Source organism: Dipodomys ordii, unplaced genomic scaffold, assembly GCF_000151885.1.
Source record: "Dipodomys ordii isolate 6190 unplaced genomic scaffold, Dord_2.0 Scaffold196, whole genome shotgun sequence".
Taxonomy (NCBI): domain Eukaryota; kingdom Metazoa; phylum Chordata; class Mammalia; order Rodentia; family Heteromyidae; genus Dipodomys; species Dipodomys ordii.
The window spans coordinates 638,214-653,637 of NW_012267412.1; the positions used below are offsets into that span (position 1 = coordinate 638,214).

The 15,424-nt window shown below is 42.0% G+C and overlaps 1 protein-coding gene across 1 annotated transcript in view; it reads right to left on the reverse strand.

Moving 5' to 3' along the window:
- Igf2bp2 (insulin-like growth factor 2 mRNA binding protein 2) overlaps positions 1 to 5,405 on the reverse strand; it is a 65,062-nt gene extending 59,657 nt beyond the window's left edge. The window contains exon 1 of the mRNA XM_013034764.1: positions 5,311 to 5,405. Coding sequence (XP_012890218.1) covers positions 5,311 to 5,405 — 95 coding nt within the window. The remainder of the gene's footprint in view (positions 1 to 5,310) is intronic.
- Between the last annotated feature and the right edge of the window lie 10,019 nt (positions 5,406 to 15,424).

The following is a 15,424-nucleotide window of genomic DNA, read 5'->3' on the forward strand; positions in this document are numbered from 1 at the left end:
CCTAACAAATGGAGCAATGTCATTCTTTCTGATGGAGGCATAAAGTTCCATTGTGTATATATACCACATTTTCTTGATCCATTCATCTACTGAGCGGCATCTGCGTTGGTTCCATATCTTAGCTATGGTAAATAATATGAGTACATTTCTTATCAAGCATTGTTGCCTCCTCCTTTGTTTCCCCTTCACATCCCTTCCCATCTCCCACCTCCTCCCACCCCCCACTCCCAGCCAAAGTTGTAAAGTTCATTTTTTCGACATAACGACTTGTATATCTCATTGTTGCAATGGGTCTACCTGTACCCCTATTTAAACGATTTGTTTTTTCCCTTCCCCTCCACAAATTATACCAACTTCAAATTCAATGAAAGCAGGGGTTATACCATGGGGGATTGTCATACAAAGCAACAAAGAAATCATCTTATAAATACGTTAGAAACAATTGCAAGAAAGAAAAAACATTATCTTGGGGTTCATTTCACCTACATCAACTTATCTGACCTTTTCTGCCTGTCTCAGACATATATTAGTTATTGCAAATAAGGGAAACCATGGGACCTATGTTTATTTGGGCCTGGCTTCACTTAATATAATTTTTTCCAAGTCTTTCCATTTCCTAACAAATGGGGCAATGTCATTCTTTCTGATGGAGGCATAGAATTCCAAAGAAAGGTTGGACAAATGGGATTGCATGAAATTGCAGAGCTTCTGCATGGTAAAGGACAAAGCTTGCAAGATCAATAGAAAGCCCATGGACTGGGAGAAGATCTTCACTAGCCATACAATGGACAAGTATCTCATATCTAAATACCTGGAACTCAAAAAATTAAATCCTCCAACAACAAATCCTCAAAGAAACAACTACCCAATAAATAAGTGGGCTAAAGATTTAAAGAGAAACTTCTCTGAAGAAGAAAGAAGAATGGCCAATAGACACATGAAGAAATGCTCAACCTCCCTAGCCATAAAAGAAATGCAAATCAAAACAACATTGATACCACCTCAACCCAGTTAGAATGGCTAAAATCAAGAACTCTAATAACAACAGATGCTGGAGGGGATGTGGACAGAAGGGAACCCTACTGCATTGTTGGTGGGAGTGTAAACTTGTTCAACCACTTTGGAAAGTAGTATGGAGGTTCCTCAAAATACTCCACATAGAGCTCCCCATGACCCAGCAATCCCGCTTTTGGGCATTTACCCAAATGTTCACAAAGAAGACCACACTAAAGCTACCAGCACAACTATGTTTATTGCAGCATTATTTACCATAGCTAAAATATGGAATTTTATGTCATTTTGTGCTTTCTGAAGGAAGTACAATTGTCTTGGAAATAAGCTCTATGATGGGAGGTTGGAGACAGAAAAGTTAAATCAAAAGACCTATACGATCCAAACCTAATTGAACTAAGAAAAACCAAGAAGGGTGCTGGTGGCTCACATCTGTAATCCTAGGTAATCAGGAGGCTAAGCTCTGAGAATTATGGGTCAAAGCCAGTCAAGGCAGAAAGGTTTATAAGACTTTTATTCCAATTAAACAGCAAAACGCCAGACATGGAGTTATGACTCAAGTGGTAAACTGCCAACTTTGAGCGAAAGACCAAGCAAGAGAATGAAACCAAGTTAAAGCCCTAGTACCAGCAAAGGGGTGGGGCAGGGCGGGGCAGGACCAATCTAGTGGTGGTTGCACAGATTCTGTGCTCACTTTAGAAAGCAGTAGGAATGGTCTCTTCACAAGAGGGTTGGTAGGTGGAGAATTCTGGCCCCATGGTATGTAACTATTAATATTATTTATATATATATATAATATGTATGCATTATATGTATATACACAGAAATGTACACATGTCCATTTGCAAATAAATAGTTTTGCATAATTACATAGCTATAACTGAGTCATTTTAATCTCCTACAATAAGGTGTTTCCAAGATCAGACTTGATACTAACAAAGGTAAAACTGCCAACCATAAAACATTATTTTGTTTCATCTTCAAAGGGCTATGTCATTTTTGACCTGCCTTTGCTGACTAAGAGTTGAAAACTGTTGAAATGGTTCTTACTGGCTAGAGACCAAAGAATAAAATCTAATGAAAACTGTTAAGTCTTGTTAATCAGGATCCATTTGGGTTTATGTGGAAAACATCTATGAACTGCAGACATGTTTATGATTCCATCTAATATAGTCAGCTACACCAGGGGCATAACCAAACATACCAAAACAACTAAGTTTCTATTCCTTGGAAATGATGACACTGGATATTTTTAATACTTGGAATTCACCACTTGGTTTCATGGCAGCCTGCAGTCAAAAAGCTTATCAGAAAAGTCATTTTCATGGTGTATTAGGGCTGGGAAAGCTCTCAGGAAACCTTCATTTCATATGTAAGGACATGCCATCCAGAGGAGTGATTTCCCAAAAACACATAATAACAGTGTTTAGGGTAAGAAGCCATATCTGTTAGTCTCAAGACCTTGAAAGCTTCTTCGTACCCCAATGTCTCTATTGGTGCAACCAGCCCAGGGAAACTCCTGACACTTGGGTACTATGTTCCAGGCTGCGTGTCAGCCTCTCAGAGGACATCACCTTTGACATTCAGCTCTAAGCAGGCATGCAGCTTCTTCTCTGAGGGTTCCTTGAACTAGAAAACAGTCTTCAGGGATCTGAGTGGGAATCAGACCTGTATCTTTTGGAGAGGCGGGGGGAAGGGATGGACGAGGGTGCTGAGGGTTTGAACTTGGGATCTTACATTTGTTTGGCAGGCATTCTACCAGTTGAGCCATACCTCCAATACTCTTTTGCTTTTAAGTAGGGTCTTGCTTTTTGCCTGGACTGGCCTGCACCACATTTCTCTTATTGATACTTCCTGAGTAATTGGGATGACCTGATTGATTAAGATGGAGTTTTACAAACTTTTTCTTTTTTCCCTGAACTAGCACTGAACTGATCTCAGCCACCTGAATAGCTGGGATTACAGGTGAGAGCAACCATGCCCAGCTCTGACCTAAATCTTAAAAGAAAGAATGGACATTATCCAGGTAGAAAAGGGGATATAAGGGAAACATGTAGCTCTACGATGGACTGCTTGCCTGACATGCATAAGGTCCAAGGTTTAACCCTGGCACTCCCAAACCAACCAACTGACTGACAGACTGATCAACCAACCAATAAGTAGGGGCAAACAAATAATATTCTGCTTGCAAAAGCAACTGGACAAGTAAGATTAGGAGGTTACCTCAGGAGGGCTATGCCGGTTTAGTATGGGCAAACTTGGGGAAGCCGGAAGAGCCTACACCAGTGAAAAACCAAACTACAACTAGCTAAATCACTGCACTTCAACGTGGGGCTCTGATAAGCAGGTGATGAGAGCAAGCGCATGCCAGAGCTAAGGAGTCCTAAGTGAAGCACCAAGACACAGATCAGGAAAGAACTAAAAGAGAAAGAGAGTCTTCCAGAGAGCTCAGGAGCAAAAGCAGTCAGTCAACTGAGGTTTGACACAGAGGCAGACACAGAGATAGTCTCTGAGGTCATCATCCTGTGACTTCTTACCCTCTGGGGCCAGGTAACTAAACTGGCTCGTGTTATCAGCCAGCAGGAGTGTTTCCCTTGAGTTGTGAGCCCTCAGGACTACAAGTAGACAGGTGAGAAGTGAGAGTCTGAACAAAGTGAAGGGATAATGGTTATCACCCCTTCCCTCTGTAGCCCTGATAGAGGTAGAGACAACACAGCGTGGAGATTGAGGCTAGAGTCAAAGGTCCAAGTTTGAAGCTCACCCAGCTGTTTGAGTGACCTTTGGCAGAGTTGCTTTAACTCCACTGACTCAGAATTATTAGATGGGACAAGAATGTATTTCAGGTTCTTATAATGGGTACTTGGTTCAAAGACCACACAAGTAGTGTTCTCTGTGAAGGGTAGGTATTAAAGTGTTCCATCTAAAAGGTAAGCTCAGTCAGGTTTCACAGGAAGCCACAGGATGACCTAGGAGAGTCTGAATTTTGGAATGGGCTGGGTTTCCCTTAGATGACTGCATCAAAATTACATCCATAGCTCTTCTCATTGGTGTGACTCTGACATTTCTCCCATTGAGAGATGATGTTCTATGTTCACTCTCCTGAAATCAAGTCAGGTATGTGACCATAGGGAAAGTGAGCCTCTAACTTCTAAAGCTAAACCATAGCTTCTCTTAGGAATGCTTGCTCTTTGAAAACACCACCCACCATGCAGGGAGGAAGAAAAAGCAACTACAGGCAGAGGCAGTGGTCCTAGCCAATAGCTGAGAAGGTTCTAGCTGACAGCAGCCAATTGCCAAACCTGTGAGTGAGCGAGCCTGTAGCTGCTGAATCACTGTGGCCTTTCTATCTTCCCAGCCAAGGCCTAAGATATCACAGAGCAGAGACAAACCATCCCACTATGCCCTTTCCCAATTCCCGACCCACAGAATCTAAGACTCTGTGGGGTCCATTTTATGCCACTTAGCCTGGGCTTGCTATGATGTTGTAACTGATCATTTACACAAAGGTAACAAAGGCCCTGGGACGGTTTGGGAGTGAAGAGAAAACAAAACAAAGGATTCCAAAAGGCCAGTCCGAGTGGGGTGACCTGAGACTAGACACAGGCAGACTCACAGAAGACCAATGGTCTCATGAAATGCAGACAGTAAATGTTTGGGCTCCAGTGGGGGCAGGGGTCCGGTGGATGGGGGTGTAGTATCGGATTACAGGGCACAGACTGGATGTGGAGGTTGAGGAAAAGAAACATTCAAATGACTCCAAGGTCTGAACTAATGACAAAAACCTCTGACAAAATTAGGTTCATCCAGCAGGACAATCATTTTTTTTTTCCTAGTGGATAGTGGCGATAGAGGAGAGAAAGTAAATTTCATTCTATATCTGGTGAATGTGTATCAAGTCCAGACAATCTAAGAAGTGTCCAAAAAGAAGTTAGAAATTCAGGACGAAACGCTGGTTTGGGCTGTCACTTCGAAAAAGGATAAGACTGTGCTGAGAAAAGGTCTCAGATTCACAAATGGCTTTATTTAGGGAAAACTGGTGAAAGAGAGAGGCTAGTCAAAGAGGCAGAGGCAGGATTCTAAGAGTGCAATGTCGCAGCCAACTTTTGGAAGGGTGTGATACCATTATTAGTGCCAAATGCCAGACAGAGGTCAAGGAGACAAATGACTGACACAAGAGATAGGACTCTACCAGTCAGGAAAGAGAGCCAGAATTAGAGGAGGCCTGGTCTGCCCCTGACCACAGAAGAAAATAAGACATACAAACTGAATTCATGACTTGTCATAAAGCCTGCTTAGTACCTTGGACTGTTCCTCAGTCTCCGTTCAGGAAGTTTCCTGTGCATCTGCAAAGGTAAAGTGAGCAGGAACTGTTCAAATGAGGTGCTGACAGGCATGTTTCTAAAGGTATAAAGCAGGTGTATGAACTTCAGCCACTTATCTATCTCACAAAGATAAAAGTGCAGATCAGGTTCCAATAAAGTGCTTAGAGTTCTCCAGTACTGCAGCAGATCTGATTCCTGTCTTTCAGCCTTTAAGAGGAGCAACTCTACGCATTTGTGGAACTCAACAACATTCATGGGAGGTAGATATTATCGTTGAAAGAGGAAACAAAGGCCACACAGCAAGTCAAAGGCCAAAGCAAGATTAGAACAAGACCTGCATGTCATACAGGGAAGTCCAACTGGCAGGATTCCTTCTGTGTCAGTAGGAAGTTCTTTGATCTCTAACATACAGAAGCTTGTTTCTAGGGAGGCTGTGAATATAGATTCCTTAAAGATCATAAGGATCTCTGAAACTCGAGAGGAATATGAAAAAAGAAAAAAAAAGGTGTAGCCACCTGGATTATAGGAATAATAAAAAGAAATTCCAGGAACAATGAGGATTTGTTTACTAAACTGCAAGGTAGATGGAACCCTGGGGGAAGAGTGTCAGCCCGGAGAGTGCAGGCCCTGGGGCTGGGGTAGAGGCTTGGCTATGTGCCAGCAGTGGCTTGGAGCTTGGTTCCCTCCTGCTTTCACTGGGCAGACACGGCATGAAATGGCTGGGTTGCACTGGGACTCTGCTCCAAAGACAGAACACTAATTGGATTACTCACAGGCAGAGCTTGTGAATAAAAAGGCAGTAGGGTAGATCAGAGCCTGTCCCTCAGGGGTTCCCAAAACCTGTGAAAGGAGAGGATACATCTTTCATTGTTTGGTGTTTCTGTGCTGGGACTGAGTCTTGAACTAAGGTCCAGGACACTCTCTCTTAAGAGAGTTTTTAATTCAAGGCTAGAGCTCTCCCATTGTAGCCACACCTCTACTTCTGATGTGCTACTGGTTAAGCAGAGATCAGGATCTCTTAGATTTGTCTGCCTAGCTGATTTGGAACCTTGATCCTCAGATCTTAGCCTCCTGAGAAGCTAGGGTTACAAATGGGAGCCACTGGCAATGACTACAGAGATTACAGTTAGTTAATTTTTCCCCCTAAACGCTTAAAAACTTCTTAATAAAAGTAATGATGATACTGTTTGAATAGGAGGTAGAGTCTTGCTATAAATTAAGAGATGGAGTTTAAAATAAATAAAGCTAGCACAAGGAAGGCGAGGTATGCCATTTTGTTTAATACTTACAAACCCCTCATAAAACACTAGCATTCCTATTTTACAGAAACCTAAACAGGTGCTTAGAAAGGGTAAACGCTGTGATTGTGACAGGCCTGACTCCAGAGCCCTGTCGTCTTTCTGTACACTGCACTGCCTACCTCTTAATAGTCAAAAATTCAACATCAGGAAAAGTCTGAACTAATGATATTGTTGTAGTATTCCAGAGGAGACTGCCCCTAGGACTGGAGATTTGGGGGGGCACCCCCATTACTTATGCCAGAATCATGGGCGCAGATCATACACAACAAAGCAGTAGTCAGAGAAACCTGGGTGAATGAGAGCAAGACTACTGCCTCCCCTTTTATCCCCAGGACACTTCACTCAGCACTCTCACCTACATGCCAGATGACCAGGGGACCCTCATTACTCCACGCTATTTCCTGCCACGACATAGGTAGCAAAAGATTAACCCCGTTAAACTGTTATTTCCCACTTTACCACTATAAGGGTAACAAAGGAATAATTACAATGGCAGATGTCTCAGACATCTAGAAGACAGGAGACAACTTCAGGACAAGTGGATCTGTGGGCATTTCTCTAGCCAATCCATCAGCTACTCATGCAATTAATAGCTATTGAATCCCACAAATACTCATTTATGGGTTAACTGTTGGGTAGATTGAAGTAATTTATTGAAGCAAGAACTGTTATACTCATTTTACAGAGGGGAAACAATCACTGAGAGGCTCAGTAACCTATTTCTCACAGCCAGTAGGTGGCAGAAGCTAGGCTCATACTCACTCTCTTAGCTACTGACACCTGCCATTCTCAAAATAGGATATGAAGACCCTGAGGGGTCCTCAAAGGTAAAACAACACTTTTAGTTAGGTGCGAGGCATGGCACTGAACCATGGGGCCTTACATTCTCCTGTGGTGTACTCTTGCTAAAGGGAGAAATGGCTACTTTCTCTTAAAATTGTCTGCTGAAACTTGAGTTGGAGGTATCTTTGCCCTGGAGTCCAGATTTTTTTAAACACAGGGTAAAAAAAAATGGAGAAAGTATGCATAAAACATGTCTGCTATCTGCTGAAGTTACCATGTTTCAAGGAAAGATAAGTGGTTGATGGAACTGTGAGCTGAAATAGCTATTTTCTTCAGGGAAATCATTACTAAAACTGACAGCTATGCTGATTCAGAATTGGGTATGTGACAGGTATTTTCTTGAAAATGAATGAAGTGAGCCTGTTACTTCAAGGAAAACAATCTCCACTGTTTGTTTCCAATGATGAAATCTGACCCTCTCAAACAAAATTTAAAAATTTCACATTAACTTGTAACTTCCTCAAATTTGGACTTTTGGGGTGAAACTAGTCATGACAGCAATGTGTGTGCCTGAGACAATCAGCGTGTCAACATTTGGATGATCTGAATAACATAACACAGTGAGCCAATGTTTTCCAAATGACTCAAGTATAATGTTACAAAATTCTGCTTTAGTAAAAGACTTTGATGTAAAAGTATATTAAACCCAAGTGCCAGTAATCCTAACTACTCAAGAAACCTGAGATCTGAGGGTTGCAATTCAAAGCCAGCCCCAGTGGAAAGTCCATGAAACTCTTATCTCCAATTAGCCACTAAAAAGCTGGAAGTGGAGCTGTAGCTCAAGTGGCAGAGCACTAGCCTTATGCATAAAAGCTCCAGGGACAGCACACCCAAGCCCTGAGTTCAAGCCCTGGAACCAGCAAAAAAAAAAAAAAAAAAAGTATAAGAAAGTTACTCATGGTTCCAGATACTAAATGGTAGCTAATCTTTAACAAACTACTACTTAAGGCATAGAGGCAAATGCCTACAGTACCACCTACTGTGGTAGTGGAGGCTGGAGAATTGTACACTCTACAACGGGACTTGGCAAAGTTAGCAAGACCCTGCCCCAAAATGAAATACAAAGAAAGGACTAGAGGTATAGATGGTAGAGCACTTGCTCAGTTCAAACATCAGTACTATCCTACACACACACACACACACGCTTTTTGGAGTCCTCAACATTCATAGACCAGATGTTTGAAATTCACAGCTGCATACCACAGAATCTAGAAGAATACATAAACACAACAGGCTACACACCTAGAGGACTTACTAGTGGTCAGGGGGCTGCCATGCCTGGTCACCATAAATTTTCTAGTCTTCTCAATGGGTGCATTTCAGGAACCAATTTCTTGTCAGTCTTTTTGGCTTAAGAACAGTAATCATTAAAAGTCATCTCATTGGGCTGGGAAGGTGGCTCAGTGGTAGAGTGCTTGCTTTGCATCCATGAGGCCCTGGGTTCGATTCCCCAGCACCACATAAACGGAAAAGGCTGGAAGTGGCGCTGTGACTCAAGTAGTAGAGTACTAGCCTTGAGCTGAAGAGCTGAGGGACAGCGCCCAGATCCAGAGTTCAGCCCCCACGACTGACAAAAAAAAAAGGCAACCCAAAACATAACCTGACAGCTCCCACTAGCACTCACTGTTTTCTCTCTCCTGTCCACGTCAGTCTACTCTCCTACAAGTTAAACCATTCACTTCTCCTCCCTGCCAGTACTGTTTATCCGTTTTCTGTAGCACTAAGCACCTGATTCTACTAGTCTACTACTAATGGCTTACATAACTCTTGAAAAGTAGAAAAATCTCTCCCTTCCTGCTCCCTGCTCTCTTGTACTCGGGTTTGAATTCAAAGCCTTACATTTGCTGAGCAGGTGCTCTGCTACTTCAGCCATGCTCCCTCAGCCATAGTCTCCTGCATTTATGCTCAGGCTGACCTGGAACCACAATCCTGATATAGCTGGGATCACAGTTACACTTCCTGTATGGCTGGGGTGTCAGGTATGCACCACCACACTAAGCTATTGGTTGAGATAGTGTCTTGCAAACTTTTGTTCAGGCTGACTATGATCCATGGTCCCCTCAACCTCCTCTTCTGAAGTACCTGGGATTATAGGCCAGTGCACAACGATTGCCCAGCTATAATTCTGTCTTAATGCTAGTACTTTGCTCAATACTTGGCACAGAATGAAATGCAGAAAAGATGTGCTCAGTTAATGAAACCAATTAACTCCTTAACATGCCCTGAACTATTTTCCAATAGAAATTTGGCTTCTTCAGAAGAAGACTAAGTTGACAGCTAAGAGAACCACAGTAGGACTTTTAGTCTTTCTCAGTATATTATTCAATTGGCATTTTGACTATTAAGTCTTGTTAGATTGACATTGATCTTGATACTGTAAAGCTGACACCCACACCAACCAGAAATACTTTAAAGCAGCAAGGTTTGAAAAAAAAAATTTCATCTTTTCTTTTCTTTTTTTTTGGTACTGAGTATTGAACCCACGATGTTGCACTTAGTAGGCAAGTGCTTTGCCATTAAGGTACATCCCAGCCCTGAAAATTATTTTAATAAAACAAAAAGTATATAAATCCAATTATAAAATCATTACTGTAACTTGAACTGCTGCACCAGGGACTTTATAACTCCTGGAGGAAGAAATATTTTCTTCCCTAATTTAATGAAAGGGATGTGTGAAAATAAAGGATGTTGAGTCAATGGTCTCTGTGAGATCATCACAGATAATGCAATGTGTCATGAGAAACACTTCTTTTTAGGATGCTGATTCTCTCCCTCCCTCCCTCTCTCTCTCTTTCTCTCTACCACAATGTCCTCTATCCTGTTTCTCATCCTGTCTCTTCCATTCCCTTACACCACAACCATCTCTTTTGCTCTCTCAACATTCATTGAGGAACCTGAAGAGCCTATGATGAAACTGGTAGGCATAAGACACACTGGGGCTGGGCGCAGGTGGCTCATGCCTGCAATCCTAGCTACTCAGGAAGCTGAGATCTGAGGACTGTGGTCTGAAGCCAGACAGGGCACGAAAGTCTACTCAAAAACTGGAAGTGGCACTGTGGCTTAAAGTAGTAGAGTGCCAGCCGTTAGCAAAAGAGCTCAGGGACAGCACCCAGGCCCTGAGTTCAAGCCCCATGATCAACAAAAACAAACAAAAGACACCCTGGAACCTTCTCTGAGTCTGCCAAAGAATGTGACCTTTATATTTCCTTATCCATATGGAAAAATTCACCTATGCTCATTTTTTGGGGGGGGTCCGGTCGTGGGGCCTGAACTCTGGGCCTGGGCGCTGTCCCTCAGCTCTTCAGCTCAAGGCGTAGCACTCTTACCACTTGAGCCACAGCACCACTTCCGGCTTTTTTCTTTTTGCTTATATAGTGCTGAGGAATCGAACCCAGGGCCTCAGGCATGCAAGGCAAGACCTCTACCACTGAGCCACCTTCCCAGCCCTATGCTTATCTTCTTATTTTGCTAAAGATGAAGCAGAAAGTGGTAAGTGACTGAGAAACCTTTTGTCTTCAGCTCATTTCTGTATGTTGGAAAAGAGACCCAAAGTCAAAGAAACTGAGGAGTGGCTAGAAGATTGTCAATATCTACTGGACATCATTTACTATGTGAGCCTCTACCACATGTTGGGAGATACAGGTTTGAGGGGTTTTAGGGGTTTGTTTTGGCTCTGATAAAATTCAAAACATAGGCAGACAAAGAAAGCTCTCTGTAGCCGGGCGCCGGTGGCTCACACTGTAATCCTAGCTACTCAGAAGGCTGAAATCTGAGGATCATGGTTCAAAGCCAGCCTGGGAGGAAAGTCTGGGAGTCTCTCCAATAAACCACTAAAAAACCAAAAGTGGTGCTGTGGGTCAAGCGGTAGAGAGCTTGCCTTGAGTCAAAGAGAGCAGGGACAGAGCCCAAGCCTAGAGTTCAACTGACAAAAAAAAAGAAAAAGAAAAAGAAAGAAAGAAAGAAAGAAAGCTCTCTGTGTATTAAACCATCTGTTAAAACCGAACAAAATAAATGAAGTCAATGCAAAAACACACACATACCAAATAAATCTAGTAATCTAGGAAAATAAAAAGCTTTCTATGAATACACAAAATGGAGGAAAATGATAAAAAGGTGTAAAACTAAATAATTTACATATATTATAATTTGCAAATTTGTTTACAAGTAATGGGAACAAATTTCTGGTGACAATAACAGGTATTTTTCAAAAACTCCCTTAATCCCCTTACTTCACCACAAGAGGGCACACATGTCCTTACAAATAGTCAAGGGAAATCCCCAAGTTCCTCCAGGTGTCCCCTGCTGGGACACCTCTCTTCCAGCCCATGGATGCGCCACTCCATCCATAATCATGACAGTAACCTGCACCTGTGCAGGGAAGCAAGTTAAATCACTTCCCCACAATCTCTAGCTCCTTTAATTTTACTAAGTTATTTGTGAGGCTAGGTGGAGCCAAAAGTTTCAACTCCATTTGAATGAAGAAAATATAGAACCCATTTGCCAAGGTCAAAAGCATCATAATATTAAAGCCCAAACTCAAGCAAATGTTCTGAGCCCCAAATTCTATACACATTTTCCTTATTTCCTTTACCTCCCTATCAGTACATTATCAACATCTATACCACACTCATGCCGCACACTACTATCCACCAATGTTATTATTTTTTTTGGTCGGTTGTGGGGCTTGAACTCTGGGCTTGGGCACTGTCGCTGCGCTCTTCAGGTCAAGGTTAGAGCTCTACTACTTGAGCCATAGCACCACTTCCGGTTTTCTAGTGGTTTATTGGAGGTAAGAGTCTCATGGACTTTCCTGCACAGGCTGGCTTTGAACTGTAATTCTTAGATCTCAGCCTTCTGAGTAGCTAGGATTTCAGGCATGAACCACCGGTACTCAAAAACTCTAGTTTTTGAGTAAAGAATTGTACAATCAGATCAGATTGCTTGCTTTTGCAATGCTAAAGTGGTTTTTGTCTTTTAAAGTGTGTGATAACACCTGGCAATTATTTTTATACGTTTCCAATAAAGTGAGAAGTGTGATGATTCTTGCCTACAATATTCTAAGGTGCCTATAATAACATGGACAAGAACAAGATTGTTACTTATACCAGGAAAGTTAACTGTAAGTTCAGGCTAAAACCTAAGTTTAAGAGTTTCACCTGTGCATAAGAACTAGTAAAGGATTTGCTGAATTCAGGTCCAGGTTTTACCACTTACCCTGTGATCTTGGCCAATTACTAAGGTCTAGTGTGTGTTAATCTCTTTCTGTAACAGAGGAGCAATATGGCTGTCTATATCTCAAAGTATGACAGGGACTCACTGGACAGGACTGTTACCAGACAAAAAGGCACATAGTGAACACTAACTATATAAGGCAGTCATTACTCTAAAAGGGTTGTTACTCATGTTACTGATTACTATAGGAAACACATGGCCACACCCTAGTGGCTCACACCTGTAATCCTAGCTACTGGGGAGGTGGAGATCTGAGGACTGAAGTTCAAAGCCAGCCTGAGTAAGAAAGACCATGAGACTCTAACCTTCAATTAACAACCAAAAAGCCTAAAGTAAGCAGTGGCTCAAGTGGTGAAACACCAGTACTTAGTACTGAGTACTGGACAGTACTCACGCCCCGAGTTTAAGCCCCAGTACATATTCTCATTCTCTCTCTCTCTCTCTCTCTCTCTCTCACACACACACACACACACACACACACATTGTCCTTTATATCAAATGTGCATTTTATGTAAACTTTAAAATGCATTAAAATGTCTTTTTATGTACATAATGAATTGTAATTAAGGTTTAGACCATACATATAAATCATTCAGGAGTATGGTTCCATCTTCAGTTTTATGACACTGTCCTATCTATGGTCAGTTTGATGTCAGGAGAGAAGAGCTGACTGACTCAGGGTGAGGGTGAGGGGGTATCAGGTGTGTTATACAGCAGAGGAGCCAGCTCCCTGCCTGGAAACCTGAAGGTATGTTCTAGTCACCTTTCTTAAATGGCATCCTCCCAAGCTCACCTCCGTAGCTCCTGCATCTCTCTTAAAATCCACTTCTCCTCTATTTCTACACCACGGCCTTGATTCACACCCCATCAACAGGGACTCCAACTTGGCCAGAGGGCAGGGCTCGTGAACTTTTTTGAATGAGTGACTAAAGAGAGGCAGAAATGGTGCTGATTAAAAAGAAAAACAAAATAAAACACAGGACAAAAACAGAAACGTATTACACATCCTGTGCATACACAGCTCAGCTCTGGACAATGCTGTGCTAGTTCAGTAAGTCCATTTAACACTTCTTCCCTCTCTCTCCCTCAGGATTTGAGCACTAGTACTTCTGAGTCTAAGATGGCACTGGACCTGGCCTCACAGTTCCCCAAGCTTCCCTATCAATACAGTTCACGCTGCATCTTGCTCACAACATGAGACCCCAGTAGGGGGCACCCTGCAAGGAGAAATCTGATGGCAGAGTTCGCAGCTAAATGCCTAGTTTCAGTTTAGGTTTCATGGTCAGGCTCTGCAACATCAGACTGCATGATGTTGGGGAAATGCCTGAGTTAGTTTGGCTTCCACAAGATTGTAACAAGACTCCTCCTTTTGACCCTGATATGTAAAACTGTGCCATCAGAACTGGGTTGGCAAATCCACACTAAGAAGGAGCATGATCTCAGCCTTCAAAATTAGAACTAGAAAAACCCTTTCCAACCTAGGCAGGGTAGCTTAGTTCTAAATGTCTCCTATATAGGGCTTTTAATAGTTCTCTTGGGACCCAATTTGCAAGTCTTGGCATAAAAATAGCTCTCTTTTTTGAAGTACAGTATTAATTTTTAATTCTTTTTATATGCTGCTTTGATCAGTCCCAAATACATTTTCTCTTTCCATGATGTTTACATCCTTTGCATTCTTAGAGACTGTTATCATATCCCCTTTAATCAGCCTTTGGCCAAGCTATACATATTTAGCTCCTTTCATCTCTCCTATGTCCTTCCTTCCAGCAGGGCTGGCTCCTCTTTTGATTCCTTCCAATCTGTCAACATCTTTTCTAGAACTGATACACTTAATAAACACTCTAGGTAGTCCTGTTTCCTAACAGTTCTCCAAAGACTCCTATAGTGAAAAGAAATTAGACCAGGAGTCAGAGATGGCTTATATCCTAGATCTGCTCCAAAAGCCTCAACTATCCCTGATATAAAAATGGAAGTAGTACTTCTGATCTGATCAAATGAGAACAAAATACAAAAACACTTTGTAGATAACAGAGTACTATGTATATGTCATTTATATAATTAAAATAAAAAGATTGGAAATAAGCATGTTGAGTAATAAAAATGCCATCTGGTAGTGACGAGAGATGTAATGGCTATGCTACTGTATATATAGAGTGCTTTTTGTTTCTATTTCAAAGATTTGTTCATTTATCCATTCACTAAATGTATTTACAGAATCTCTACTATGGACAATGCAATGGGCTTTGAAAGTCGGAGTCAAGCAGGTAAGATGGGAATGCACATGAGTTAGGTAACTTTCTTTTCAACTCCTAAAAAATACATCAACCACACCTATAATCCTAGCTATGCAAGAGGCTGAGATCTGAGGAATGCAGTTCAAAGCCAGCCTGGGCAGAAAAGTCAGAGCGAGACTCTTATCTCCAATTAACCACTCAAAAAACTGGAAGTGGAGCTGTGGCTCAATAGGTAGAGTGCTAACTTTGAGCAAAAGAGCTCAGGGACAGGGCTCCGGGCCTGAACTGAAAATCAATCAATCAATCAACTAGATTCACACAAAATACAGTTTGGAGACATCAAATTTGTTAATGGCATCAAATAATGTGCAAGAACATGAAATGAGGATCTCAAGAAGTTATCGTTTCTATCCCACTAGCTAGTATGGATCATGTAGCAGATGAAGGTTGCTACTGCTGATGTTCCTTACACCATGCTTTA